Below are 27,824 nucleotides of genomic sequence, written 5' to 3' on the forward strand. Positions count from 1 at the left end.
ATGCATGACATAAAATATTGGGATGATGTACCTAAATGGAAAAATTTAGACAGATGACTAATATGAAGAAATTATGACTGATAAGAATTGGATTGAATATAAGGGAATTTAAGCGAACTAAAATTATAAAAATAGGATGTATGCTGAACTAATGAGATGATGGTTATGAGAATAATATAAGCTGAAAAAAATGTTATATAGAGAGATTATTATTATTTGCATAAATATAAAAAATGCCTATACCTAATTATTTATATATTGAAAATATTAAGAATTATATTTTGGCTAAAGTTGAAGAAAGAAAATACAAATGGGAGAAGGGAAGATCAAAGAAATATATCATTAATTAATATATTAATTATGGAATTATCAAATTTAATCATTATTGATTGTTATTTAATTATTACTGTCCTTTTTTTTTGCTTGTTAAAATATAAACCAAGACAACATGCTGTACACCAGACACTGGAGATTGTTACAGTTAAAAAACAATAAAATATCTATCTATATAAAAAATACTCAAGGGAATTCTAGACCAGGGGTCCCCAACCCCCAGTTTGTGGACTGGTGCAGGGCTGTGGCATGCCAGAAACCAGGCCACACAAACAAGTGAAGCCCCATCCATGGGATGCAGGCAGCACGTGAAACCACGCCCCTTCTGGGCCACAGAAAAACCCTCTTTCCTCTTTCCATGGAACGGGTCCCTGGTGCCCAAAAGGTTGAGGGCCACAGCTGTTCTAGACCATCTGTCTTGTTTCCTCTGCATCTAAAGCAGGATGTTAACAGCTGAGAACTGATGTTACTGCTCTTAGTGTACTTTGGAAGGAGATGAAAAGAACAGCATCATACTGAGGACCCTGTAATGCTTACAACACTAACAGGAACTTTTAAATGTGGATCTCCTTATGTGTTATTTCTATGTCAACAAATTGCACCACAAGACTAATAAAATGAAAGAAAATACTTCCAGAGTTTACTTACTTTGTTCCTGGGTCATCGTAAGAGGCAAGGAGCACAAGGGTGCCTTTGTTAATTCCTTTCATAAAATCCAGCAAATTTTTAATATCTTACGAAGAAACCAAGAAAAAAAGTTTGTGAGATACTTATTGTGAACTTCTGAGATATAGAAAATATAACTAACAAAGGAGATCACAGTGTTTCTTAACAAATAATGTAAACCACCCCTGCCAAATAAAGCAAACAAATGTTATAGGTCAGCTTGTGCTTTCCAGATGTTGGCTGCGCTGTATAGAATTCTAGAAACTGCATCTGGAGAAGGATTCTGTATGCAAGAAGTATAATTAATATTAACCATAATATAAGCTAACCATCTCAACAATTTCTTTGCTTTATGGAAATTTTCTTGTACTTGCAACTCCCTTTAACCCTCAGTGTTGCACTATTAATACATAACAGATTAACAAATTCACATACCTCCAGAATACATGTCAAAGCTATCTATTTTGATGAGTTGTCCTGTGGTTCCTGAAGATTTGAAGTGAAACACAAGTTTTAATGAAATATGTTTATAAAGTATGTGGACTTAGTTCAGTCTCTGGAATGATGGAAAAATGAAGCAAAACTGTTGAAGGCTAAAATTAATTGGTTATCAAAAGTGGAACAGGTTTTCAATATGGGTTGAAGTATATGATAAGAATTTTTTTCCCCAGCATTCAATGCATTCTCCCTTTTGCCCTGTTGCTAAAATGGCTAAAGACGGCTTTTGTGCTTGTTCTTAGGACATGGCCAAAATCTACAAAATGGATACAGACAATTTAAAGGAAGTGAGCATTCGAAGTATGAGGAACCATATGTAACTCCTTCAAGGATAAAGAAGGGTAGGTTTTCTAGGATGTTGAAATTACTGATAAAAAGAATTGCTTGTTATAGGCATACAATTCTCCTGCTTTGCTTCTGACTGAAAAATCGTGCCGATTTTTGAATCAATAGTAACAGTGACATTGTACCCCAAAGAAGGCAGATATGCAAGCCTGAAAGTGTTGCCACTTTTTTCTAACAATATTTGAATCTTCCAGTTATCCGAATATAAATTGTGTATCCTTCACATAAGTAACTCAGTAATCAAGTACTGTAAAGCAATTCATGCAATTTGTAGGAAATTCTATGGACACATGTTTCAAACATTTCTTCCTCTTCAAAATGTGTTGGTTAAGTGGATCATTATCCCTCCCCCCCCACTGCATTCTCCTTTCTAGCCCCCTTCTGCGGTTTCAGAGGCCTCTCCAACTTGTGATAGTGGGAATTTTGAAAAACTCTGAGGAATACTTTAAGAGTTTGTTGTAAGTCCTGAAATGGATTTCATACAGTTCACTAACAAAAATACAATTTCAGAAATAGGAAATATCAAAGTAGGCCCACACATTCTATTGCATCATTCCCCCTCTGCCTTTGCCCTTCCTAAAAATGCTGTGCACCACGTCAGACCAGCAAAACACTGCAATTCTCTTCTGTTGAATTTTGCGTCAGTCGACTCAGAAAAAAGTTGCGTGGCAAACAACAACAAAAGCATAGCATTTTTTTCCTATACCATAAACTCACTTTTGCACTGCAGGGACTACTTAAGAAACTACTAAATGTCAGGTGACCTATTTGTAATTAGCCAATGATCAAAACGGCACACAGCCAGCTTAGATATGTTTCCTGGTTATATAGGCAAGATGGTGATAACACTGGTGATAGTACTACAGTGTGTACAATTCCACCACATATGTGTACATCAGGCACATCATTTATATCTAGAGATATACTTTTTACTACTCTTTTTAGAGTAATTAGGGTAATTGCTCTTTCTGTACCCTGCTGCACTGTATCTCATTCAAATTCTGCTCGTTTATTTTTATTTACTAGGGCTATTCCAGTCTTAACCGACTCAGAATGATACGGACTTTCTTCCCATGTATTGATCTTGAATAACTACAAGTTCCTTTTTTTAAGTACAAAGACCAGTGATATCTGATTGGAGTTTCCTTTTTGGTCTGCCCTCTCACAGTAGGAGATGGCCCAGAGATTTTTCTCTCACTACCTATATCTATTTGGACCAGGGCTTTTTTTGTCATAGAACCTTCAGAACGGAGTTCCGGCACCTTTTTTGAATGGAACCTTGTAGGCTAGGCAAGGTGGGTTGTATGACATGTGTGAGTTCTGGCACCTTTTTCTTTTACACAAAAAGCACTGATTTGGACCATAAGAAAAGCTAAGTGCCAAAGAATTGAAGCCTTTGAACTATGGTGCTGGAGAAGACTCCTGCGAGTCCCTTGGACTGCAAGGCGATCAAACCGGTCAGTCCTAGAGGAGATCAAGTCATGGTCAGTCAGATCCTGAAGTTGAAACTCAAATACTTTGGCCACCTAATGAGAAGGAAGGGCTCACTGAAGAAGAGCCTAATGCTGGGAAAGGTTGAGGGCAAGAGAAGAAGGGGACGACAGAGAATGAGGTGGCTGGATGGAGTCACTGAAGCAGTAGGCGTGAGCCTAAATGGACTCCAGAAGATGGTAGAGGACAGGAAGGCCTGGAGGAACGTTGTCCATGGCATCGCGATGGGTTGGATACGACTTCGCAACTAACAACAACAACCTATATCTATAGGTAGCGCCTCTTGGTCTGTCTGTTCTTCCTTTTTTTTGGTATTAAATTTTATTGAAGAATCTTTTTTTCAGAAAGTTTGAATATCTAATCCTCTCACTCTAGTTATATTGTGGATTCCTTCTGTCCACTTCTATCCTTTCTAATCATTAAAAGATAAGATAAGATAAGATAATCTTTTTTGTCATTTTTTACTGTGAGCACAACGACACACATCAAAAATGAAATTTAGTTGCCGAAGTTTGTTTTATTTTCTATTTTCATCAAAAAAGGGGTAGGGGTAGGGTTTTCTGGTCACTTGCAGATATATTGTTGTCTTTTCCCTCATCAAACAAGACAATTTTACCATCTCTGCACATTCTGCTATCTTCACCAACTGTTCCCTCGTTATGGGGAGCCTCTTCCTTTATAAATAGAATTTATGATTAAGCTATAGAAAAGGGTTGTGAAGTCTTTTAACAGGGCTAAAGTTCATTGGGCTTGCCAGATGTCATTCTATTTTCTCAAGGTTAGCTTAATTATCATAAAAATGATATATTTTTATATTGTTTTACGATCCCTGAGCATTGCCTGTTTTCTCTGGGGACAGAAAGGGTTCTGATTTTGCATCTGTTCAGAAAATGCTGACTTATTTTGACCCTTGCCATAAAACTGCTTATTTGATTTGCAAGCAGTTGTAAATTAGATCCATCTTTGCTTCACTTTGTCTCCACCAATTGCAGCCAACAAATGTTTTGGGAGCTTATCCGCACTGTTTAGTTAGCCCACCACCAGAGCAGACCATTTTCGAAGGGTAGAAATGGATCATGTTGGAATCTTTGGTGCTCTCTGAACTTGGGTGTTTCTTTGCCCATCTAGATAACATCCTCAATGCAGATCATCATTGTCATCAGTTGGGCACCAATGATGATAACTAGTTGGGTCATGGAATGTCTGCCAGTGAGCAACCAAGCTCAGAGAGAGTGCCAAGGACTTCCTAGTAGTTCAACCCTGGTCTGCATATACTCTCTTCTATTGGAATGGATGATTTTGTTCTTCAGTCACCCACCTCCCATTGTAAATGTGACCTCTGGGCATTTTTAAGCATTCTTTTCCTTCTTATGTGCCTCAACTGCTCTTGTCTGTTTTGGTGGGTGCATTTCACTTTCTCAGAGCTAATTCTTGCAGTTCATTAACTATTTCACAGGGGCAGCAATAACCCCCATCAATGATTAACAGGATTTCTAATATCTTCTAAATCTTATCAGTGACTATAATACTTGTCCTATAAATAGTAGATTGCTCATTTGAAACCTGGCAGAAGCATTTGTCCTTTATAAAAAATGCTTTTTTTCTCCATGACCTATGTGCCTTTTCTTCCCCCTCCCCCCCTTTTAAAAAAGTATTAAATAAGTCCAGTGCTGTATCATTTCAATATTTTCCCAGCCATTTGGGATAGAAGGATTTCAGCTCTGTTGCCCTGTGGATTAGCCAACAAACTGTTGGGGTTAGCTTGTGATGAAGTGAAATGCATCAGCTAACTTGGAAAGGCATGCTTATGGCAACATAAATCAGAAAGGAGAATTCTGACCCTTAGCAATGGGGTGATGGGGAATACAAAGTGGTGTCATCTCTTCCTGTCCTACAAAGAGGTTGATCACCCAGTTCAGTGATGGGTCAGTTGTGAAATGGGAATAAACCCCGAGTGAGAAATACTTCTTAGGAGGGAATATCCAATTAGAATGCTTGTCTCACTCATATGGAAACACAGGATGATAGTGGCAGTACTACTTTCCCCAAAGTTATAGAGCAGCTAAGACATTTTCACTGGTTGCAATGAATCAGTATTGATTTGGAAATAGCACCATGTGTCTGACTAGCCATGTCCAGTAGCAGACAAAGGGAGGAATCTTCAAATGATAAAATGGCAAGCAAATCCGCAAATCCATCAGTTCTAGAATATAGACTCAGATCATTTCAATACTGTACAGAAAGATTTCCCTAGTTGTTGAACTAATCCACTTCTTTCTTGTGGTTAGTAATCCTCATCTCCCTTCTCCTGGGAGCAGTAGAGAAATGTATTTAATTAAACCCAAGCCTACCTCAATATGCATTTTTGAACCAATGTGAATCAAAACATGGTTCTTCATTCACAATCCACATATCTCTGAATTTTGCAACACAATTTCATTTTCATTGCAATTTTTCAACAAGCAGAAATGTTTCTTAGGGAAAAATCTATCACTTCTCTCCCTCTTTCTCTCATCTCTCATCTATCTATCTATCTATCTATCTATCTATCTATCTATCTATCTATCATCTATCTATCATCTGTCATCACCAGTGCTTTTTTTGTAAAAGAAAAAGGTGCCGGAACTCACACATGTCATACAACCTGCCTTGCCTACCCTACAAGTTTCCATCCAAAAAAGGTGCCGGAACTCCGTTCTGAGTGTTCTATGAGAAAAAAAGCCCTGGTCATCACCATCTATTTCTGATAATAGTGAATAGCAATGCATTATCAGTAGCAGCCTCTGCCCTGTGAAACATTGTCCCTCTTGAGATTTGGCAGGGCTCCACCCGCTTAGCTTTCCAGAAAGTCATTAAGAATTGGCTCCCCACTCCCAGAGGCATTGAAGAAGTAAAATTGGAACCCAGGGGACTTTATGCTGTTGACTGGGCACCAGTTTTTTCATGTTTGTTTGTTGACTTGTTTTATTCTTGTGTTTTTATTATTGCTGTTAGCCACTCACAGTTGTATCTGACAAGATAGTCCATCATATAAATCTAACAAACAAACAAGAAAACAAATAATCATAGGGAAACTGCACAATATCCACCAGTCATCTGTCTGTAATCTCTTCTATGAAGAGATTCTCCTGTATAGTTTATGCTTTTTCATGGCACCGAGACCACTCCTGGGATTTAAGTAAAGAAACACGAAAAGTATGCTCTGCATACAAATGTGCACTTCACCAAAACCATTACAGCAGATTTCCTCTGGAGATGGCTAGAAGAATGCAGTTCTTCTACATCTCCTCATCTGCAGCCATGCCTTTTATATGTTCTGGCAATTGTATTATTTCTAACTAGACCGGACTTCCATATTTAGTGGGAAACAATACGCTGAATAGTAAAAACATTTGCTTCAAAACAGCACTCCAACTGTGAGCCTCAGTAATTTCAGAAGAAACAATCAAGGGAACAGAACAAGTCGCATCGAATATGATTGAGTTTTGGGAAAAACTCACCGTTAATAAGTGCAATGTTCAAACCTCGACCAACATTATTTTTCACATTGCTCATTAATCTAAAAATGCAAATGAAGACAGATTGAGAGTTGAAGTTCAACCAGCATGACCGGTAAATGCAAAGTCACAGTCTATCAAATGAACATACATACATCGACTGAACTTACAGATTGCCATCAAAGCATATGGAAGGGCCAACCACATTTGCTGCACCACTGATGATTTTGAATGGAAAAGTATGTTTGGGACAACGTCTTCTGTTATTGCACTTATTTTGTGTTAATGGCGTTTCTGGCAAGAAAATTCAGAAGGGATTAAATATATATACGTATATATATATATATATATCCTGTAAGTTATACTATTTGAGAGATCTCCATTTCTCTGTTAATTGGGACCCATGTACCACATCATCTACCCAAACTCTGTACAGGTAGTCCCTGATTTACAACCATTTAACGACCATTCAGAACTATCAGGGCACTGAAAAAAGTAATTTACAACCAGTCCTCACACTTATGACCATCACAGAAATCCCACAGGCCGTGTGATAAAAATGTGGGCGTTTGTATTTACAATGGTTGCAGTTTCCTGGTTTGGGGTGTGTGTGTCATATGATCGCCATTCATAACCTTCCTAGCTGGCTTCTAACAAACAAAGTTAATGGGGGGAGTCAGATTCCCTTAACAACCACACAATTCACTTGCCAACTGCAGTGGTTCACTTAAAAACCATGGCAAAACAGGTCATAAAATTGTGCCTGACTCACTTAATTGCCTTGCTTAGCAATGGAAATTCTGGTTCCAGTTGTGGTCATATGTCAAGGACTACCCATATATCTCCCCCAAATATTTCCAATTGTTTTATGGGCGCATGGGACCAAGAATGATATTGGCCATCTTAGGCTTTCTGTTGCACCTCGATTTTGTTTTGTGATAGGCCTTTCTTGTTCATTTCCACCGAAGGATGTCTCTCTTCTTTCTGAATGGTCAGGGCGAAGCCTTGTTAGTAACTTTCTGCTGGAAACCATATCAACAACCTTAAATGTATTGAGATACTAGCTGACAGGGGCAAGGCCAGACTCTGGCTGTCTTAGGGCCATTACTGAGGTCTACTGTGTATTCCATTTGATAGGTCTAGTTGGACAATACTGCCTGGAGCACTGCCTCCACCACAGCCCTGCCAGGCATCATTGATGTAGGAAGGATGTCAATGACTCCTCTAAATGTGGAGTCAGCCCTGCACCTGATGAGCAAAAGAAAGGAATTAGGTCTCCAACATCAACAGGTGAAACTCTATTAGTGTTAGTGAACATGTCTGAGTCTGAACTGGTCCTAAACATACCATTGTTTGGGGTAGAATTTGGTAGTTTGGGTTAGATGAAAAAGGACCAGACACATTAAGAAGGATTTCTTGAGCCTTTGTCTAAGGGACCAAGTATATGGGCTCCTTTCCTTTCTGTACCAATACATTTGTAAGGAAAGGAAAGAGAAAGAAGCCATTTTGTCCCAGCTCTTAATTGAGGGGGAAAATATCACAGCAGCTTTGTCTTCTCATCTTTACAAGAATGGAGACAAAGATGTGCACGAAGAAGAATGTTGGCTGGAACAAGGAGAGGGAATGTAGGCATTGAATATTCTGGGGACGACTAATGTTTCTTCTCAGGGGTTTTGTCCTGTAAAATCATAACCACAGAAAACTGAGAGCTGCAGAACTAGTGTTCTGATATAAAGATAAAATAAGAGTAAAAAAAGAGAAAGAAATAATACTGAAAGAAATGTACTCACTTTTAGTTGATTCAATGCGGGACCCTGTAGAAGCCATCAGAAAAGACAAAATAGAATATTTTGAATCAAATTAGAATCAGCTCTCTTACTGATTGTTTTATGAATGGATATGAGACCCTCTGGAATAAAAGGGACCAAAACTTTTTGGCCTCATTCATTTAAAAGTTGACCACTTAAAAATATGCTATGGATTATGGTATAGACAGTAAAAGTTCCCTGTCCCCACAAAAAAATATCTCTGAGGTAACCCTCATGCTTTGTAAGCAAAGAAAAGATTTGTCTCACAAAATCCCAGGTTTTTTTTGTTAAAGGTAAGAGACAAGGGAAATAGATATTGCATGCTTCCATGATTCATCAAAATAGATACAATAAGGTTAGAAGGATAGCAGTTTCCCCTCAATGTCTAGTGGATTGAAGAATTCACTTTTTTCTCTATATTTAAATAAGATGTTATCACTAGGACTCCTAAAAGATTATTTACAAATTTAAATAATTTATCTCTTTAATTTCCCACTTATTTCCCATAATTGAGTGAAATCATAAGCTCTAATAATTTAATTGCATAACATGGCATGAATGCATATGTGAACATTTTTGTTGTACTTTAAAGATGAAGATTTTTTTTGCAGTGTTTCCCTTTCTTATTTCTTTCTCTTTTTATGTATACAATAAAACATATGAAAGAGATACTATTACACTGAAGTGTGACTAGTCTGGGGTTGGGTATTTCAGATTGTGTTGATGAAATTCAGCAGCAAACAGCTGAATGTCAATGATGCAATTTACCACCACTTTAAAGTTAGGTGAAGAGAAGTGATGGGATTAATTGGTCTCCAGAAGACTTTCATTTCCACTGTAAAACTCACAAAATTTGCTTCAGCACTTGCACTAATATCACACACTGACCGACCTCTTCAGTCTTCCAAAAGCTCAGGAGGCTGAACTATAACTCCTGAACTACAAAAGTTACCCAAGTCTCATCTACTACAAAACCCAACTTGACTTTGGAGACCAACAATAGAATTGTGTGAGACTTCAGTCTTCTAATCTGATGTCTGAAAGCAGGGAAGAAGACATAGGTATAGGCATAAGCTCTCAAAATCCTCTCTGTGCTTTATCTTCCTAGGCTGAGTAAAAAATACCCAAAGGTATTTTTGTGCTTGCTGCATCTTATATAGAAACAAAATGTACTAGATAAAGTTATTAAAGGAAGCTTCTCAATTTGGTGAAAATTCTACCATTATTCACAAGTGGAATCTCCTTTAGATGTTTCTCCTTGACTTGCAAGGGTGTAAGTGGATGGAAACCAGGAAGTGGATTATTGAACTTGCATGTAAAAATAAGAGCATATATCTGTCATAAATTGTAGCCCTGAGATGATATGAGCATAATAGAACATTTATTTATTAAATCATATTTCTACCTTGCCACAATGCAAAGACTCTCACTGGCTAACATTAGCAAATATTTGCCAAATTCAGACCGAAACTCAGATGATTTATATGTTAAACATTTTATGTGCTGGTTTCTATTAAAAGAAAATATCAAAGCAGTGTAATCGATACAAAACCACGTAAAGCAGGAAAGCAGGAAGGAACAAAAATATTATGAATCTGAAACATTAACTTTGTGCTACACTCTAACAGAAGCCAGAAACAGCATCTGGTCCAAGGGTTCCCACCTATCCCCATCAAGTCAAATAATTTCAGGGATAAATTTCAGCAAAGGAAACTCTGTTCACATGTTGACCCTTATTTCTATCTTTCTCTGCTCTGATGGAAGCTATTACTATAGTCAGTCTTCTTCTGCAAGTCTTTTTCTGTTTACAGCAGAGAGAAAAGACAACCTTCCTACTGTAATTTTTCTTAGAGGAATGGGGAATGTTCAATCCCAGTCATGTCTTAAATATGGGAAGAGGATTTGATCTTTTCCTGTAAGAACATGAGCCTGGGGAAATTGTAGGAGAAGACCTGCTTTACATTATGGTAACAACAACAACAACAAAAAGAGTCCACTAGCCCTTTTCTGACACATTTTGTCAAAAGCCACAAATTTCTGTGAGTTGCAGCTCATTTCATCTAATTAAATTAAATCAGAAAAAAGGACCATCAGGATCCTCCTTATTTCCCACCATCCTCAGTATTACTACTAGCAGTATTCCAGTATTTGAGGGGCTGCCACAAAGAAGAAGGGGTCAATGTATTTTCCAAAGCACCAGAAGGCAAGACAAGAAAAATGGATGGAAACTAATCAAGGAGAAAAGCAACCTGAAATTAAGGAGAAACTTCCTAACAGTGAGGACAATTAACCAATGGAACAGTTTGTGGTCAGAAGTTGTAGTTGCTTTATCCTTGGAGGTTTTTAAGAAGAGACTGGACAGCCACATGTCTGAAATTGTATAGGAGTTGGACTAGAAGACCTCCAAGGTTCCTTCCAGCTCCATTCTGATTGATTATTGATGGATTGACCTATGCCCTTTCCCCTTGAGTCCTAGGGGAACAAGAAATAATTTGAGGGCATGATTCTCAGAGTTGTTCACTGATTCAATCATGGTGTTAATGAACAGATTAAACAGGGAAGGTTGGTAAATATACACCCCTTGCTGTATATTCAAGGTGCTGGTGATGACCTATAAAGCCCTAAATGGTGAGGGTCCGGGATATTTGAGGGAACACCTGCTGCCAGCATCAAGTTCCCTTCGTCCAGTGCGCTCCCACAGGGAGGGTCTCCTCAGGGTGCCGCCGTTAAAGACTGCCGGCGGGTAACACCCAGGGGTAGGGCCTTCTCAGTGGGTGTGCCTGCCCTGTGGAACCAGCTGCCTGCGGAGCTTAGGACTGCCCCCAACCTCCGTTCATTCCGCCGGGACCTGAAGACCTGGCTCTTCGAGCTCTCTGCCCCAGGCTGAGAATATTTTTAATTTTAATTTTAACTGGGTTTTAATTTTCTCAGGATTCTATTTAATCTCTTTTAATTTGTTTTAACGTTTGTATTGACTGTTTTTTAAATGCCCTGTAAACCGCCCTGAGTCCTTCGGGAAAGGGCGGTATATAAATCTAAATAAATAAATAAATAAATAAATAAATAAATAAATAAATAAATAAATAAATAAATAAATAAATATTTATCAACCCAGAGAGCAACCTTACAACTGACTCTCAAAGAGTAATTCATGCATTTTTAAAGTATCAAATAAAGCAGAAATATGTCATAATAGTCTTTAGAGATTATCCAGAAAATGTTCCTGTTGATAGAATCCAAGGAATAATTTTCTGCAGTAAATCAGATGCAACTCCTTTTTTCTTCCCATTTGCTAAAAAAGAATTGGTGGAGAAAAAAGAAGTTGGGCCTGTTGAGGAAACATTTTGGGAAACTATTTTGGGCTATACTTAGCTATGGAACAGAGACTTCTCCTGATTGTTGCAGGGAGAGGAACATCATTAGAAGAAAATATTTATAGCTCAGGACTGAAGTGTGAGGTCCTAGGTGCTTTCTGAGCTTGGTTGTTTTTTTGCAGATGTTTATTACCCACCTAGATAGTACAGCAAACCTCTCTCCCTTCCAGCACTGATGATGTTACATTATCTAGTTGTATAATAAAGAAATGCAAGAAAGCAATCAAGCTCAGAGAGCACCAAGGACCTCACAGAAAGAAATTATAGCTTACTTCTGTAAGTTAAGACACACTTCTCTTGTTTCATAGCAGAGAGAAGGAAGCAAGTTCCCTTTTAGAAGCCACCAGTCCTTCAGAACAAGTGTCTCCAACCTTGGCCACTTTAAGATTTGTGAACTTCAACTACCAGAATTCCTCAGCCAGCATGGCTGATTGAGGAAATTTGGGAATTGAAGTCCACAAGTCTTAAAGTTGCCAAGGTTCAACACCCCTGCTTTAGAAAAATGTATCCTACCACCTTATTTATCTCCAAGTAGCTCTGGCATTATGCGTGATAGTGGGCAACTTATACAATTCTGGGAAGAGCAGTAAGGGAAATGACTGAATTGCATTCTGCTTTGTAGCCAGCATGGAGACAAAGTAAATACGTCAAGCAGACAAATCATAATTTCCAGGACTTCGGTTTAGATTAAAAGGATGGAAAACAGCAAGACAGACTCTTTTCCTATTTCCTGCTGTTTCATCTGCTAAGCTGGAAGAGCCTACTGGGCAAAAGAAGAAGGAAAAAGATGGACTTGAGAGGAAAAAACTATAATTTACTATAACTTACTCAGCCATGTCTTCACACTGATTGAGTTCATGTTTGTGTTCTTCATATAGGTGCTGGCAAAAAGCCAGGTTGCAACTAAGGTAAACAGCACCACCACAATCCTCAGCACACCTAGGCCAGAAAGAGGACAAGGTCAGATGCAAGATGAGTTGAGACAGCCGGGTGTATTACTGAATAAACTCATAAAAACTAATCCTTTCTCTGCACCTCTAAGGTTAGCCAAATAAAGCATGACTGTCTAGAACTGGCATGCCATGGATGGATCAATCTTTTCCAGGTACGAAATAGCAGAAACTCTTCTTGTATTGTCTGATTGGCAGCAAGAATCCAAAATCTCAGGCAGAAGACCGCATCTCCTTTTACGTGTCATCTCATTTTTATGCAACCTGTTCAACAGTCCATGGTTAAAACGCTCCCTGGCTTATGACTTGTTCAATCTCTGCCAAGATTTATACATTCTACCAAGTCATACTGTGGTTTGTTTGAATTTTGAGAATTATAAACCATGGCTTAGGGCTTGGCGTGAGGTGTAAAACCAACCACTAAGTCATTATGCAGCTATTCACGAATCAGCCAATACACAAGGGTGAGAAGATGGAGAATGAATGGTCCTCTGAATAAAGGAGATCGGAATGGAGAAAGTAGGTGAGGCAAAGCTAGGTCAGGGCCAAACCCAAGTGCTGAATTCAGTCCTTTATATTTTCAAATAGCACTGGAGAACTTTGTTCATATAACCTTGAAAAATTAACAACGCTGAACTACCTGTTTTTGGAAGGACTATCACAACCAACTTGTGCAAAGACAGAGATAGTAAGGTGGAGGGCAAAATGCGGCTACAGATTTCTGAAAGTGGAAATAAACATAACGTCTTAATCTAGGGAAAATATTGAGGTCCCCAAGAATTGGAACCCTTCCGTTCCTTCACTGGATCCCTGTTTAACACAGCATGCTTGAACAAGCTGAAGCAAACTCACAAAGAGAGAAGTAAAGGCAGTTAAAATTATTTTACAATGTAGCAAAGCTTTATTTCAGTTGATGAGCCTTGGAATCTTTCTGCAGAACACATTTTGTACCAACCCAAGTTAGAATTTTCCAGGTCATTTATTTAAGGAGACAATCCATGCGCTTGATTATTCCAGCTTCTTGACAAATGCTAGGTCATATCAGCTTTGGGAGGCACATATTTTATCTTTCTGTTTTAATTACTCTTGCAGGCCGTAAGGAATGCCATCAGTGTTACAGTTTAGAAGTCCAATAAATAATCAGACGTCTGTTGGGAAGAAGGGCACAAAATGCCATTTTCTATTCATTTGCCACCCAGGAGGTTTAAAATACCAATTGGCCCATCCAGGAAGGCAGGCCACCGGCTGAGACAGAGAGAATAGTGGCCAATATATCACCATGGGCTAGAATAAGGACTGCTAGAGAGCACAAAGTACAGTTCCTTTGGGTCAATCACTCATTCTCAACCTGTAATGTTTTGGGGAAATGACTTTGGGAGATGGGGAAGAGCTACAGCCAGTCAGAGGTGAGGCAGCTGAGGCAGCTTAGCCTGCAGCAGGAATATTGCTGTGGCAAGTGGCACAGATTGTCTCTAACATCTTGGGCTGTTAAGGGGGACAATCCACTTTAGTTTTTTTTTTTTTTTAAATCCCATTTATATCCCGCCCTTCTCCGAAGACTCAGGGCGGCTTACAATCTAAAGCACAAATCAATGTGCTTAGCAAGTTGCAGGATTCTGTTAATGTAGCCTTACAATAAAGTAGAATCTGGTCATATTTCCTGTCTAGACCACTACACAAGGCTGACACAGCTGCTTCTAATTAATACGGTGGTAGGGAAAATGGGAGAAAAATTAAGCCAATCCTGCAACCGTAACTCAAATCCTCTGCCTGCTTTTTCCTTTCCAAGATCTTTTATCTGATTCTGAAAGAGAAGGAACTTTGAAGTCTATATCCTAGCTCTTTACAAAGTTGTTGGACTAATTAGTTCCCACACTCTGGGTGGGGACTCAGAAACTCTCCCTGTGTAGTCAATACCTCAAATGAATGAGCAGCCACTAAAACGAATATTCAAAAAGCAGGGAGCTGCTGGACAGATTATTCCTTTGGTGGATTTACATTTACCCATTGTGGAGAACATGAACTATCCTCCTTTCAGCCACAAAGCAATCTTTTGTCCACAGGAACATCTATTCTTGTGCAATCAGTGAGAAATAAACATTACATCTTTAGTTGGGTCAGAAGAAAGTCTGGGGCTTGTTTGAGTACAGAATATAGGAGTCAGGGATGGAAGTGTGACTCCATGGGGATGCATGAAACCAGTGCTTTTTTTGTAAAAGAAAAAGGTGCCGGAACTCACAGATGTCATACAACCTGCCTCGCCTACCCTACAAGGTTCCATCCAAAAAAGGTGCCGGAACTCCGTTCTGAGCGTTCAATGAGAAAAAAAGCCCTGCATGAAACTAAAACAAAGCAAAACAAAAAACAACAACCAAAAACTTTGCATGACCAGACACCAGTCCAATGTTAGATTGATGAAAATCCCTTCATCAATGAAATTTCATTCATGAAATTTACTTTCGAAGGGGAAAACCTGTATTGTAACTGTAGGCAGGCCTATGTGCAAATTATTATTATTTTTCTCCTTATTTCTGCTTTGTGTTTTGATAATTTATTTTATTTATTTATTTAATAATATTTCTATACCGCCCTTCTCCCGAAGGACTCAGGGCGGTGAACAGGGCAAGAACAAAAAATACAGAATTACAAAAATTAAAAAAGATTAAATACATGCCCACTAAAAACAATCAATACTATATTAAAACCCCAATAAAACAACCGTAAAAAACCCCACCAATCTCCCCTCAGGCCAGGCCGGCTTGTTCGAATAAAAATGTTTTTAGATCGCGGCGAAAGGAGCGAAGATCGGGCGCCATCCGGAGCTCAACCGGTAGCTGATTCCATAGCTCCGGAGCGCCCACAGAGAAGGATCTCCCCCTGGGGGCCACCAAACGACATTCTCTGATCGGTGGCACCCTGAGGAGGCCCTCTCTGTGGGAACGCACAGGGCAAAGGGAGGTTGATGCCGGCAGCAGGTGTTCCCTAAGGCAGCGTTTCCCAACCTTAGGAACTTGAAGATGCGTGGACTTCAACTCCCAGAATTCCCCAGCCAGCTATGCTGGCTGGGGAATTCTGGGAGTTGAAGTCCACGCATCTTCAAGTTCCTAAGGTTGGGAAACTCTGCCCTAAGGTACTCCCGACCCCTGCCATGTAGGGCTTTAAACACCATTACTAGTACCTTGAATCTCACCCAGAAGACAACTGGTAACATAATGATGTTAGATTTGCTCAGTTGCCATGCTGGCAAAAGTTTTTTTCTGATAGAATCAGGAATATTTGCTTCATCTAAGGAGGTGACATCTGGGACTTTATGGACTAACTCTTAAAATATCTGCTAAAATACCACAGAAAGTGGAAGGTGAATAGCAGTGATCAGCTATGAGAATCAAAAACAGAACTTTTGAACCTTTTTTCCTTTCCATATTAGACTCCCTGTGTTTCATTTCCTTTAATTTCATTTCATTTTGATCCTGCCCATCTTCACCTAAGTGAGTCTGTTGCTTACCTGTTACTCGCATGTTTTTATTCCAGCGCAGTGAAAGATATACAGAAGCTTATCAGAAGGGACACCAGCCAACCTGTTGAAGCAAAAAAGAACTTACTTGGGAGAATATTAACTGCTGTAGAATTAAGTAATATATTGTATTATGTGGAGAGAGTTGTTTTAATATGTGAACAGTTCATAATTCTTCAGCATGAATGACATGGGCATTCACTGCTGATTGATAAACAATAGAAATTATATTTATTTAGTACACGATACCTCAACCTTCTTCAGTCTATAGTATGTATAACTTTCTATGGGGCTATAATGAAGATTGGTTTAAGGACCATTTGTGAATTTTATGCCTGATCAAGGATTTCATACTAGCCACTCCATGACACACATTGTTTTGAGTATTGCTAAACTTGTGATGACTGGAATCTGGGGAGGCAACAGTTAAAAAATACAAGATGGCAGCCACAACCATGTAAATGAATCACCACCCCATTTAAAGTACATTGCCTATGCAATGCCTATATAAGAAAGGCTTTGATTGTAAATTTGCAGCCTGACAGACACATTGTGGATGACCTGGCATTCAACGGGCCATCTCAGACAGCAAAATATTTTATGCTGACCTCATATAGATTAGAAGAAAAAACCTACTATGATACTTAAGAGCAGCCAGGCATTGTTTATTGTTTCTCGTTCTTTATAACTTTTATTGTTCTCTCTTTGGCAGTTTCCTGTTTTTTTTTTATCCCCTAGCAAAACACTTCTATTTTAATTGTTTTTAAAACTAATGAATAAAACAAAATATAGAAAGGGGATATTGAGGTTTTTCTTTTCCAGTTTTCTTTTTCTTATGTCTTCAACTTTCTTTAGTTCTCAACTTTTTATTCACAATTTTTTTTTGTTAGTTGCGAAGTCGTGTCCGACCCATCGCAACCCCATGGACAACGTTCCTCCAGGCCTTCCTGTCCTCTACCATCTTCTGGAGTCCATTTACTACTGGAGTCCATTTACTACTCCTACTGCTTCAGTGACTCCATCCAGCCACCTCATTCTCTGTCATCCCATTCATCTATTGCCCTCAACCTTTCCCAGCATTAGGCTCTTCTTCAGTGAGCCCTTCCTTCTCATTAGGTGGCCAAAGTATTTGAGTTTTAGCTTCAGGATCTGGCCTTCTAAAGAGCAGTCAGGGTTGATCTCCTCTAGGACTGAACGGTTTGATCGCCTTGCAGTCCAAGGGACTCGCAGGAGTCTTCTCCAGCACCATAGTTTAAATACCTTTTGTGGCCACAGACCATGGCCATGGACCCCCAAGACTTAGATTTAAATCATAACATTTCTTCAAGCCTTTGTGGACCCCCCTGTGACAACATCACAACCCCCAGGGATTCTCTGGACTAGAAGACCTCCAAGGTCCCTTCCAGCTCTGTTCTGATTGAAGTTGAACAAGAACAAGATAGGATGAGACTTTGAGAGTTGGACACTAATGAAAACGAGAAGAAATGTGTCAAGGTATAAATCACCTTAGTAGAGGGCGAAGGACCGTGCTTCAGAGGATGCATGATGTGCATGAAGGAAGGAAATAAAACATGACGCATAATCTTACTAAATACCTTTTAATTACAAAAACTAAATATATATTATAAAGAGAGCTAGCTGACTACATCCTAATGTAACAGACAGTAACAGCAAAGTGAAAGACAATAAAAGAATAATTGTGAGAAACTTTTTCAAGACATGCACACAAAACAGTCTGAAATCATAACATAGCTGCACATATGAGAGTCACTATGGTTACCAGATAAGCTATCACCACAGGTGCAGAGAGCAGGGGAAACGTACAGTTAGAAATGAACTTTTCTGACGAACTAAAAAAAACAACGTGCAGTGACAAAAGGAAATTCTTTAATTGTTCTTCTTACAATTAAAGACGAACACTTAAATTCAACTTACAAATACAGGATAAAGCAAAATACGTTAATATTGGACACTGATGGATATTTTAAGCAATGGATCCAGACGTTAATTTAAAAAGTGTCTGCCTGTATAGATAGACTCTGTGTCATGGTTCTGACAGATGAAACCCTTCAAAAGAACTTCGAGGCATTGTTTACCTTAAAGAATCTTTTATTCACTACATAGTCGAAACCAAAAACTAAATTCCCCTCCCCTGGATGCAAAGTATCAAAGCTCCTCCTCCAATAAACAGTCATAAATCACATTGCCCAATTAGCTTGAAGCCCGGGCTTTCTCCCCAGCCCTCCAGACCTTCAAAACTCTATCAATTCTGGGCCCAATGACTTTGGATTCCCATGGCTGAGTTATTAATGTTATGACTAGTTGGACTGTCATCCACATTTCCCCTCCCAACATCAACTAACTCTACATACAAAAGAGAAAAATGGCTGCATTTCCATCTGTTGTCAAAGCAAGAACATCCGATGTTAGCAGTGTTAACACTCTGTTTAAAAGGTGTTAACAACTAAACAGGGATATGCAAACAATAAGAAAGTAACCTGGATGATGTAAGCCATTTTCTGTGCCACAATGCATTTTTATTGATTATTTTAATCATAATGTGTATTTTTGAGCAGGCATTTGCCTAATAAATGTTCTCAGGGAGGGAGGGATGATAAATGGCATTGAAAAATTCACAGAACTGTGAGTTGCATATGCATTTTCAAATGCAAAATTAAATGAATTTATTGAAATATCTACCTACCATATTTTCCGGCATATAAGATGACTTTTTAACCCATGAAAATCATCTCAAAAGTTGGGGGGGGTCATCTTATACGCCCAGTCGTCTTATACGCCGGAAAATAGTACATAAATCAATTGAGCGCCCCCGTTCTTGCAAAGCAACTTCAAGCCTCCTTAGTCCAGTCCCCCCTCCAACGTGACTCTCCCTTCCCACCCCCAAGAGCTTCTCAGCCCCTTCCCCTCCCCCTTGCAAACACCAGACCCCAGGAGCTCTTGCGTCTATTCCAAAGGGTGGGTGGAAGGGAAAGCCCCTTTTGGCTCCAGCTTGGCTGCAAGACAGCGAGCCCGGGAAGGCACGCCCTCCCCTCTCACTGTGGAGAAAGCAGGGCAGGCTGGCGTCTGGCGGGAGCCGGCAGGGCAGTCCTGCGCACGCGCGCGCTCCCCGGCTCCTAAGGAGTCCTCGGGGAGCCATGGCAGGCGCCTCATGCTCTTCCCTCTTGAAGCAGCATCGGTGGAGCTGTCTGGCGTCGGGCGGGAGCCGGCAGGGCAGTCCTGCGCACGAGCGCACTCCCCAGCTGCTAAGGAGCGCTCCTTAGCAGCCGGGGAGTGCGCGCGTGTGCAGGACTGCCCTGCCGGCTCCCGCCCGACACTCTTCCCTCTTGAGGCAGCATCCCCGGGGAGCGATGCTGCCTCAAGAGGGAAGAGCGTCGGGTGGGAGCCGGCAGGGCAGTCCTGCACACGCGCACACTCCCCGGCTGCTAAGGAGCGCTCCTTAGCAGCCGGGGAGTGTGCGCGTGTGCAGGACTGCCCTGCCGGCTCCCGCCCGACACTCTTCCCTCTTGAGGCAGCATCCCCGAGGACTCCTTAGGAGCCGGGGAGCGATGCTGCCTCAAGAGGGAAGAGCGTTGGGCGGGAGCCGGCAGGGCAGTCCTGCACACGTGTGCACTCCCCGGCTGCTAAGGAGCGCTCCTTAGCAGCCGGGGAGTGCATGCGTGTGCAGGACTGTTCTGCCGGCTCTTGCCTGACGCTCTTCCCTCTTGAGGCAGCATCCCCGAGGACTCCTTAGGAGCCGGGGAGCACGCGCGTGCACAGGACTGCCCTGCCGGCTCCCGCCAGATGCCAGCCTGCCCTGCTTCCTCCACAGTGAGAGGGGAGGGCGTGCCTTCCCGGGCTTGTGGACTTCCCGGCGTATAAGACGAAAAATCTTGAAAATCATCTCAAAAGTTGGGGGGGTCGTCTTATACGCCCAGTCGTCTTATACGCCAGAAAATACAGTAGCAGCTTTCTCTCAATCTTCATTGTAACTGTCTCCACCTTAAATTATAGTTCTGGAGGGCAATGATTTGGAAAAACACTGTAGTCTTGATGGGTTCCTTATATCCTGTTCCTTTTAATTTGTTCCTTATATTTCAGCATCCTTGTTTACACAAGGAATGGATTTCCACTTGTGGATAACACAGCTGTGTTTACCTTTGTACTCAGTACTTTGATTACGCACTTAACTCAATTATTTTATCTCTTTAAACTTCAAATCTGAAGGCATCAAAATGAAGCCGGATATCCTGTAAACCACCTTGCTGCCCGTGTGTTGCAAAAGAGTTACAATCACTTCTCTGGGGAATAGAAAGAGGGAGCGTAAGGGGAAGAAAAGGAAAATAGAAAGAGCTTGTTGCCTTGAAGAAGCCTGTGGTTTGGTTTGTGTTAAAGAGTAAAAGGGCTGCATTAGGCAATAGTGTTTCCTGGTCACGTTTTTCCATCACTGTGAGTTATCTTAAGCTGCCCATCTTCTTCAGTCTGAAAAGGCTCCATGGAAAAATCTTGAGACATAATTAAAGCTCTGAATGCCAGCAAAACTGCAGCCCACTAGAGAGATTACTGTGCAGTGAAACAGGACATCCATCCTTGGTCAACTCATACTACCTTTCAGAATTTCACGAAATTTCTCATCACAACTTGGTTGTCTTCTTGCAGATGTTTAGTGACCTGAGTAAGTAACATCTCCACATCTCCACTGCTAGAAGGAATGGGGTTTGCTCTCTTTTTGCACACAGTAGCTGTAGGAGATGACTTGGTTGAGCCCGAGGGAGGGGATCAAAGGCGTAATCAGCCATCAGTCCCTTCACGCCCACAAGAGATCTAAGTTCAGCCCACCTTGAATTCCTGTGACTTTTATCTACTGCCAATTGCTTGGACTATTAGTAGTTCAGATTCTTGTAGAGAGCTTTTCAATAAATCTTTATACCCATTTGAACTGCTTAGATCCTCTGATTTCTCTGGCATTTGACAGTAGCTTGCCCTGTCAGAGTTGGTGGGAGTATGGTTTCCTCCAAGAATATCACCTAAAAAACCAATGGTCTGGGGTCTGCAATTCTGTAATGTCTTTTGCTTAACCTGAAGTAACCAGGAGAGATAGGCATTCTAAGATAGAGGAGCTGAAAACAAATTAATTTTAAAATCCATTTCACCTCTTAAGTATGTCTCTTTGAAACACTGAATTTAGTCCTGACGTTCCCCCCCCCCCCCGTTGGAGCATAACAATTCTAATACTCTTTGGCAAGATTATTTTCTTCCTCAAGCAATAGGATTATGACTAAACATCTATCTTTCTAAAACCTTTGTAGGTGCATCAGTTTACACATTCAAGAACTGGCCCATTATTATTATTTTTTATTTCTGGATGTAACTAGAACATTTCCTATACCTTTATTTACCTCATATATCTTTAAAGCAAAGGTGAGCCAATGACAGTCCTTAGTCTCATTTTTGCAGTCCTCAACCTCCCCCCCACCCTTTCAAGCCCTGAAATTTGGAAAACCATTGATCTTGGATGGTGATGTTGCAAAAATCTGTAATGTGATCAGTGACATATTGATGGCCCTTCTTAATATATTGGATAGGAGATTCTGGGAGCTGAAATCAGTGTGTTCAGACTCAAGTTAATATACCTCCTAACACAGTGATTTCAGCTTCTAGACTTTCCTGTCCAAGAGACATTTAGGGCCATCAATGTATCACTGATCACATCCTCTAGAGCGAAGCTCTATCTTCCAGACATGTTTCCAAAGTTAATATGACTTCCATCAAACTAAAAGTCTAATATGTCTTTTCATGGTTTCTGGGTCTTACAGTCCAAAGAGATCACAGTTAAATCAGGCAAAGACTGATTTAGTCCAGCATCTGAATTCCATATGTTAGTAGATGCTAATGTGTGAATCCTAGATGTAAGGTATGAAAGCAACCATCCTTCCTTATTGTATTCTCCAGCAAATGATAAAGAGGGATAAAAATGGCATAAGATAGCAGTTCTCAACCTGTGGTCTGCAAATACCATTTCAGACAACTCCAATCTCTTCTTAAAAACCTCCAGTGATGAAGCACCCACAACTTCTGATGGCAAGCTGTTCCACTGATTAATTGCCCTCACTGTTAGGAAGTTTCTCCTTAATTCCAGGTTGCTTCTCTCCTTGATTAGTTTCCATCCATTGTTTTTTTGTCCTGCCCTCTGGTGCTTTGGAAAATAAGTTGACTGCCTTGTCTTTGTGGCAACCTCTCAAATACTTGAATACTTGAATACTGCTATCATGTCCTCCCTAGTCCTTTTTAAAAGAGAATTAAAAACAAAAGCATTTCCCCATGGGAAGTTGTCTTATAATTAATTCCAAAATCTTATTTCAAATTTGTTTGGACCCTTTGTACTTTTGTAACTTCCTAAAATTAAAGCTGTAATAATCCTTTTCTTGCTTAATTCTCCCTGTCCATTTTAAAAGTCCTGAAACTTGCATCAAGGTAAGGCAAGGCAAGGCAAGGCAAGGCAAGGCAAGGCAAGGCAAGGCAAGGCAAGGCAAGGCAAGGCAAGGCAAGGCAAGGCAAGGCAAGGCAAGGCAAGGCAAAGCGAGGCGAGGCGAGGCGAGGCAAAGCAAGGCAAGGCAAGGCATGGCAAGGCAAGGCATGGCATGGCAAGGTAAGGTAAGGTAAGGTAAGGTGAGATGAGATGAGATGAGATGAAATGAGATGAGATAAGAGATAAGAGTTGAGAGATGAGACTAGATATGATATGAGATAAAATAAAGATAAAATTAAATAATGTACAATAAGATAAAATAAGGTACAATAAGATAAAATAGGATGAGATGAGATAAGCTAAGGTACAACCAGATAAGTTGTTAAGAGATAAGTTAAGAGATAAGAGATAAGACAATAACCTTGTCATTTTTTGCTGTGGCACATTGACACATATTAAAAATGAAATTCTGTTGCCTGCTCTCAAAAGTGTACACATACATAACACACATAAAGACATGCTATATACATACATATGTATATACCTACTTCCTTGCATATAAATACATATCAATATTAATCATCTTGAATACATAGCGGGAAGAGGAAGCAGAAATTTAAAACTTCTTTCATTAAGGAAACTCAACTGATGGTTTCAAACTTGTCAGTCAAAGATAAGCTGAAAGGCAGCTATCAAGTAATTTTTTTTTAAGTGATTAGAAAAAGAAGTATGCAAACGTAGTATCCTTTTAAGGGCATCAGTTTGAGCAAGATGTCTATCCCCTTATCTCCTCAAGCAATAAATCCACCAGATGTAAGGAGACTGTCTTGCAGTCTCCTTATGAGGAGCAAGTGTCTGGAGCACTTATGGGTGATCTCAAGTCCTCTCCTTGTCTGAAGAGGAATTACAAAGAGCCAGTCTATTTGCTGGCTCTTCATTCCATTGCAGTTGTCAGCTATGATTCTGGCAGAGCTGTCTTCGGTTTCCCATTTCTTCCCTGGAAGTCAAATTGAAAATTGAACTAGATTGATCTGCTCCAGAAATAAACCTTTGGTCAGAACAGGGCAATGTAAGCCCATGGCTGTATGCCCAATACATGGGTCCAATTTTTGCATGCCTTCTTACACAGTGTAAGAGCCATGGTGATGCAGTAGTTAGAATGCAGTATTTCAAGCTAACTCTGCTCACTGCCAGCAGTTCAATCCTGACTGGCTCAAGGTTGACTCAGCCTTCCATCCTTCCAATGTTGGTAAAATGAGGAACCACATTGTTGGGGGCAATATGCTGATTTTGTAATCTGCTCAGAGAGTGCTGTAAAGTACTATGAAGTGGTATGTAAATCTAAGTGCTACAGCTAAATGCTTATCTACTAATCAAGGAAGTTACTAGATGCCCTATTCTTAGTGCCCCTGTCAATTGAAGTAAGGTTTCTGACTGTGAGAGAGTAGTGATGGTCCATTTTTGGAATACTCTTTTCAGAGAGGCATGTGTGGCGTGTATTTTAATTTTAATTTGGGGGAGCCATTGGGAAAACAATCTCTCTCCTCCCAGGCATCTCTATAGCTTTATAGAGAATTAGATTTTAAATTCCTACTCTACATTGTGACAGTGGACACCATGTTTTCTATCATTATTTAATTGCACTGCACTCCTTTAATTGCATTGAACTGCTTTGATGTTTTTCTTTTAGAAACATTTTTAGAAATTCTTAATGCTTTAAGTCACTTTACAATCTGCCCAGAGAACTTTGATCATTAGAAAATTAAAAATACAAGAAAGAATAATGAATAATAATAACTGTGCTGTTCAAGGATAAGCCCACTAAATTTTACATTAATACAAATAACAAAGCTGAAATGCAGACATTCACCCAAACAGACATCGTTAATGGCAAGATGGGAAAACATGACCTCACTTCACCACAATGGTGAAAAGCAAACCAGGCTAAAAATCTGATAAATATATTGGATAAAATGATATTTTACTGCTAAATGTGAGGAAAACCTAGTGGACTAAGTGGGGAGATCAGCCAAAATCACCATACTAGGACATGAAAGTTTCAGAGTACTAAGCAATGTTCCGATTCTCCTCTGGACCTTCAGATGCGGCCATTTCAAGGGTAATCAGAACATTTCACAAAAGGGAATCTTCTGTAGTCTGTAGTGCCCCAGACAAAGCAGACTGGTTTCAGGGCCAGATCATGTCCACAACATTATAACCGGCTTTCATTTCAGAGGACAGTCTTTAAAAAAACTGCTGGACCACAAAAATGGCAGGATAGCTAAGACCATTCCATTCCCAGTGTGATAACTGATACCAATCCTAGTCAAAGTAAACAAGCGTTAATTCCTGACCACAGCTCCAATGATGAAATATGGGTGTCAACGCTGCTAACATTGGATGTTCTTGCTTTGACAAAAGATGAGGAAGCAGCTATTTCATATTTAAAACTTGTGTGTTGCTTTTAGAGCTAGAATCAGTTGATGCTGGGGGAGGAGGAAGAATGTCTCTCAAGGCTGCTTTGAAATAAGAGAAGATAAGAATTTGGCAGGTTGTCTAACAGAAGGGAAAACTGACCCTTCAAACTAATTGGAGAATGTGATTAATGAGAGCAATGAAAGGAGGAGAATTGTGTTTAATATTATTGTGCTAAGGGGAGGGGAATTCAGATTCCAGCTTCCAGCAAGCATTGCCAATGTTATAGGGCTCTAATAAAAGACTTTTAAGGTAAACAATGCCTCAGAGTCCTTTGAAGAGCTCATCCATCGGAAACTTGACAATGGGTGTTTTAATATCAACATAAGAGGAAATTTTGGCACTGCGTGAAATAATTAAGGCATAGGGCATCCAGATATGATGAGAGCACTATATCTAAAATTCCCAACCAGGAAAAAATACTGGGATTTATAATTGAAACACATTGGCAGGATGCCATACGGGAATGGTTATTCGGCCATGACTTTGTCTAAAGTTGTGGTGAAACTACAACAGTATCTCTAACTGGATTCCAGGCAGAGGCCCCCCAGTATGTCATCACAATTTTTGGGCAAACCTGACAATATAAGGTTTTGCTCATTTCAGCTTGCAGATCAAAATAGAATTCCAGAACTTGCTGGACCCACCTGGATTACAGAATGAGGAGGGATGAAGCTTAGTAAGACCACACCTGGAATATTGCACCAGGTTTTGCTCACCACATTATAAAAAAGATGTTGAGATTTTGGAAAAAGTGCACAGAAGAGCAATTAAGATGATTAAAGGCCTGTAGACTAAAACGTATGATGAGTGGTTGTAGGAACTGGATATGGCTAATGTAAAGAAAAGAATGACCAGGGGTGACATGATAACAGTATTCCAGTATTTGAGGTGCTGCCACAAAGAAGAGGGGGTCAACCTATTTATCAAAGCACCAAAGCACAGGAACAAGAAACAATGGATGGAAGCTAATCAAGGAGACAAGCAACCTGGAATTAAGGAGAAACTTCCTAACAGTGAGGACAATTAACTAGTGAAACAGCTTTCCTTCAGAAGTTGTGGGTGTTTTGTCATTGGAGGTTTTTAAGAAGAGACTGGACAACCACTTGTCTGAAATTGTATAGGGTTTCCTGCTTGAGAAGGGGGCTGGACTGGAAGACCTCCAAGGTCCCTTTCAGCTCTATTCTGATTGAAGCATATTATACAACAACCTGGAGTCAAATTTGGATGAAGATATGTGTACATTTCCCTGTTCTGTGCCTGATGCCTCTTTCTTCTCTTTTTGAACTCCATTTCTCTCTAAGACATGCTGCAGTGAAGAGTTAGATTCATATGCCAAATGTTTGGGAATGATTTATAGCCTGGAGGTTTAACATTATGCTGAAGTTCCTGTGATATCAGCCTAAGGGCTGAATATGGAATTAAAGCCACAGGGAGCAGATCCTGCTCTGTCTAAATTCAACCAAGGAATACAATTATGAAGAAACAAAGACGATGAATGATGTGTATCAGCTTTCCAGGAAACTTAAATCAGTGACTGAGTTAGGAAAATATTTATTTAAAAAAATGAATTGTAAAGACTTGATCTGGCCCTGTTTCTCAGGGAGGGACGGAAGGATGCATTGCACTCATGAATGTACAGTCATGCATAAACTTCAGTTAAAAACAAATTTGATTAGTTCTTATCACAAGAGGTTTTGGAGCAATGCAAACAGCCACTTTTTAGCTTTTTGTTTAGTATTCTATGCTACCAAAACTGTGCATTCTCTTAGTTCCGTTGTTTTTCTCTCCATGTTTTAATTTTTTTGGAAACATCTTTGTATTTCTTGACTGGCAGGCATTACCAATTTGCAACAATTAAAGATCCCTAATCAGGGCATTTCTACTTGCCCTACTCAGGTGTCAAATCTATTTAGCAACACCTGACTTTGCATTCTAATAGCATCTTACAGAGGACAACAGGTGAAAATGGACAAAACAGATATATGTTCTCACCTGTGAGCAGTTTCAAGCTGTAGGCAGAGTAACACCGACTGGCTGAAAAGCTGACAACTGTAGCATTTCTCAAATCTCCTTCAGTTCACTGTTGCTTGCAGATACACCTGTATATGTTCTGAATAACGCTGAGTGTGTCCCACTGAAACTCACTGGGACTGTGACACCAGATCTACCAATAATTATCCAGCATTCTGCTGGATCTTCTGTTCTTCTTCCTGTTCAGGAGACTTAGTTCAGTTGTTCTGCCAGGACGTTGTCAGGCAGGTGTTTCATAACCATCTTTACTTCCTGGAGATTATTGCTGAATGGGGCATGATACTCAGAGAACCAGAACGTAACAAGTAAAAGGTGGGTCAGTTTTTATGACTACACTATAAATTATATCCTCTGGCAAGCCCAACCTCACTCA

The 27,824-nt window shown here is 40.0% G+C and overlaps 1 protein-coding gene across 2 annotated transcripts in view; it reads right to left on the reverse strand.

The window, feature by feature from the left end:
- Positions 1-27,612, reverse strand: part of FAM3D (FAM3 metabolism regulating signaling molecule D) — a 37,559-nt gene extending 9,947 nt beyond the window's left edge. The window contains exons 1-8 of one of the 2 annotated variants that reach the window (XM_083356087.1): positions 27,413-27,612; positions 16,468-16,540; positions 12,841-12,951; positions 8,621-8,644; positions 7,001-7,124; positions 6,834-6,892; positions 1,435-1,485; positions 982-1,066 (exon numbers count right to left, since the gene is read on the reverse strand). In XM_083356087.1, coding sequence (XP_083212213.1) covers positions 982-1,066; positions 1,435-1,485; positions 6,834-6,892; positions 7,001-7,124; positions 8,621-8,644; positions 12,841-12,951; positions 16,468-16,480 — 467 coding nt within the window. In that variant the 5' untranslated portion in view covers positions 16,481-16,540; positions 27,413-27,612. The remainder of the gene's footprint in view (positions 1-981; positions 1,067-1,434; positions 1,486-6,833; positions 6,893-7,000; positions 7,125-8,620; positions 8,645-12,840; positions 12,952-16,467; positions 16,541-27,412) is intronic. The other variant, XM_083356088.1, reaches the window with a different exon arrangement.
- Positions 27,613-27,824: the final 212 nt, after the last annotated feature.

The sequence above is a fragment of the Vipera ursinii genome (genome assembly GCF_947247035.1).
Source record: "Vipera ursinii genome assembly, chromosome: 2".
Classification (NCBI taxonomy): domain Eukaryota; kingdom Metazoa; phylum Chordata; class Lepidosauria; order Squamata; family Viperidae; genus Vipera; species Vipera ursinii.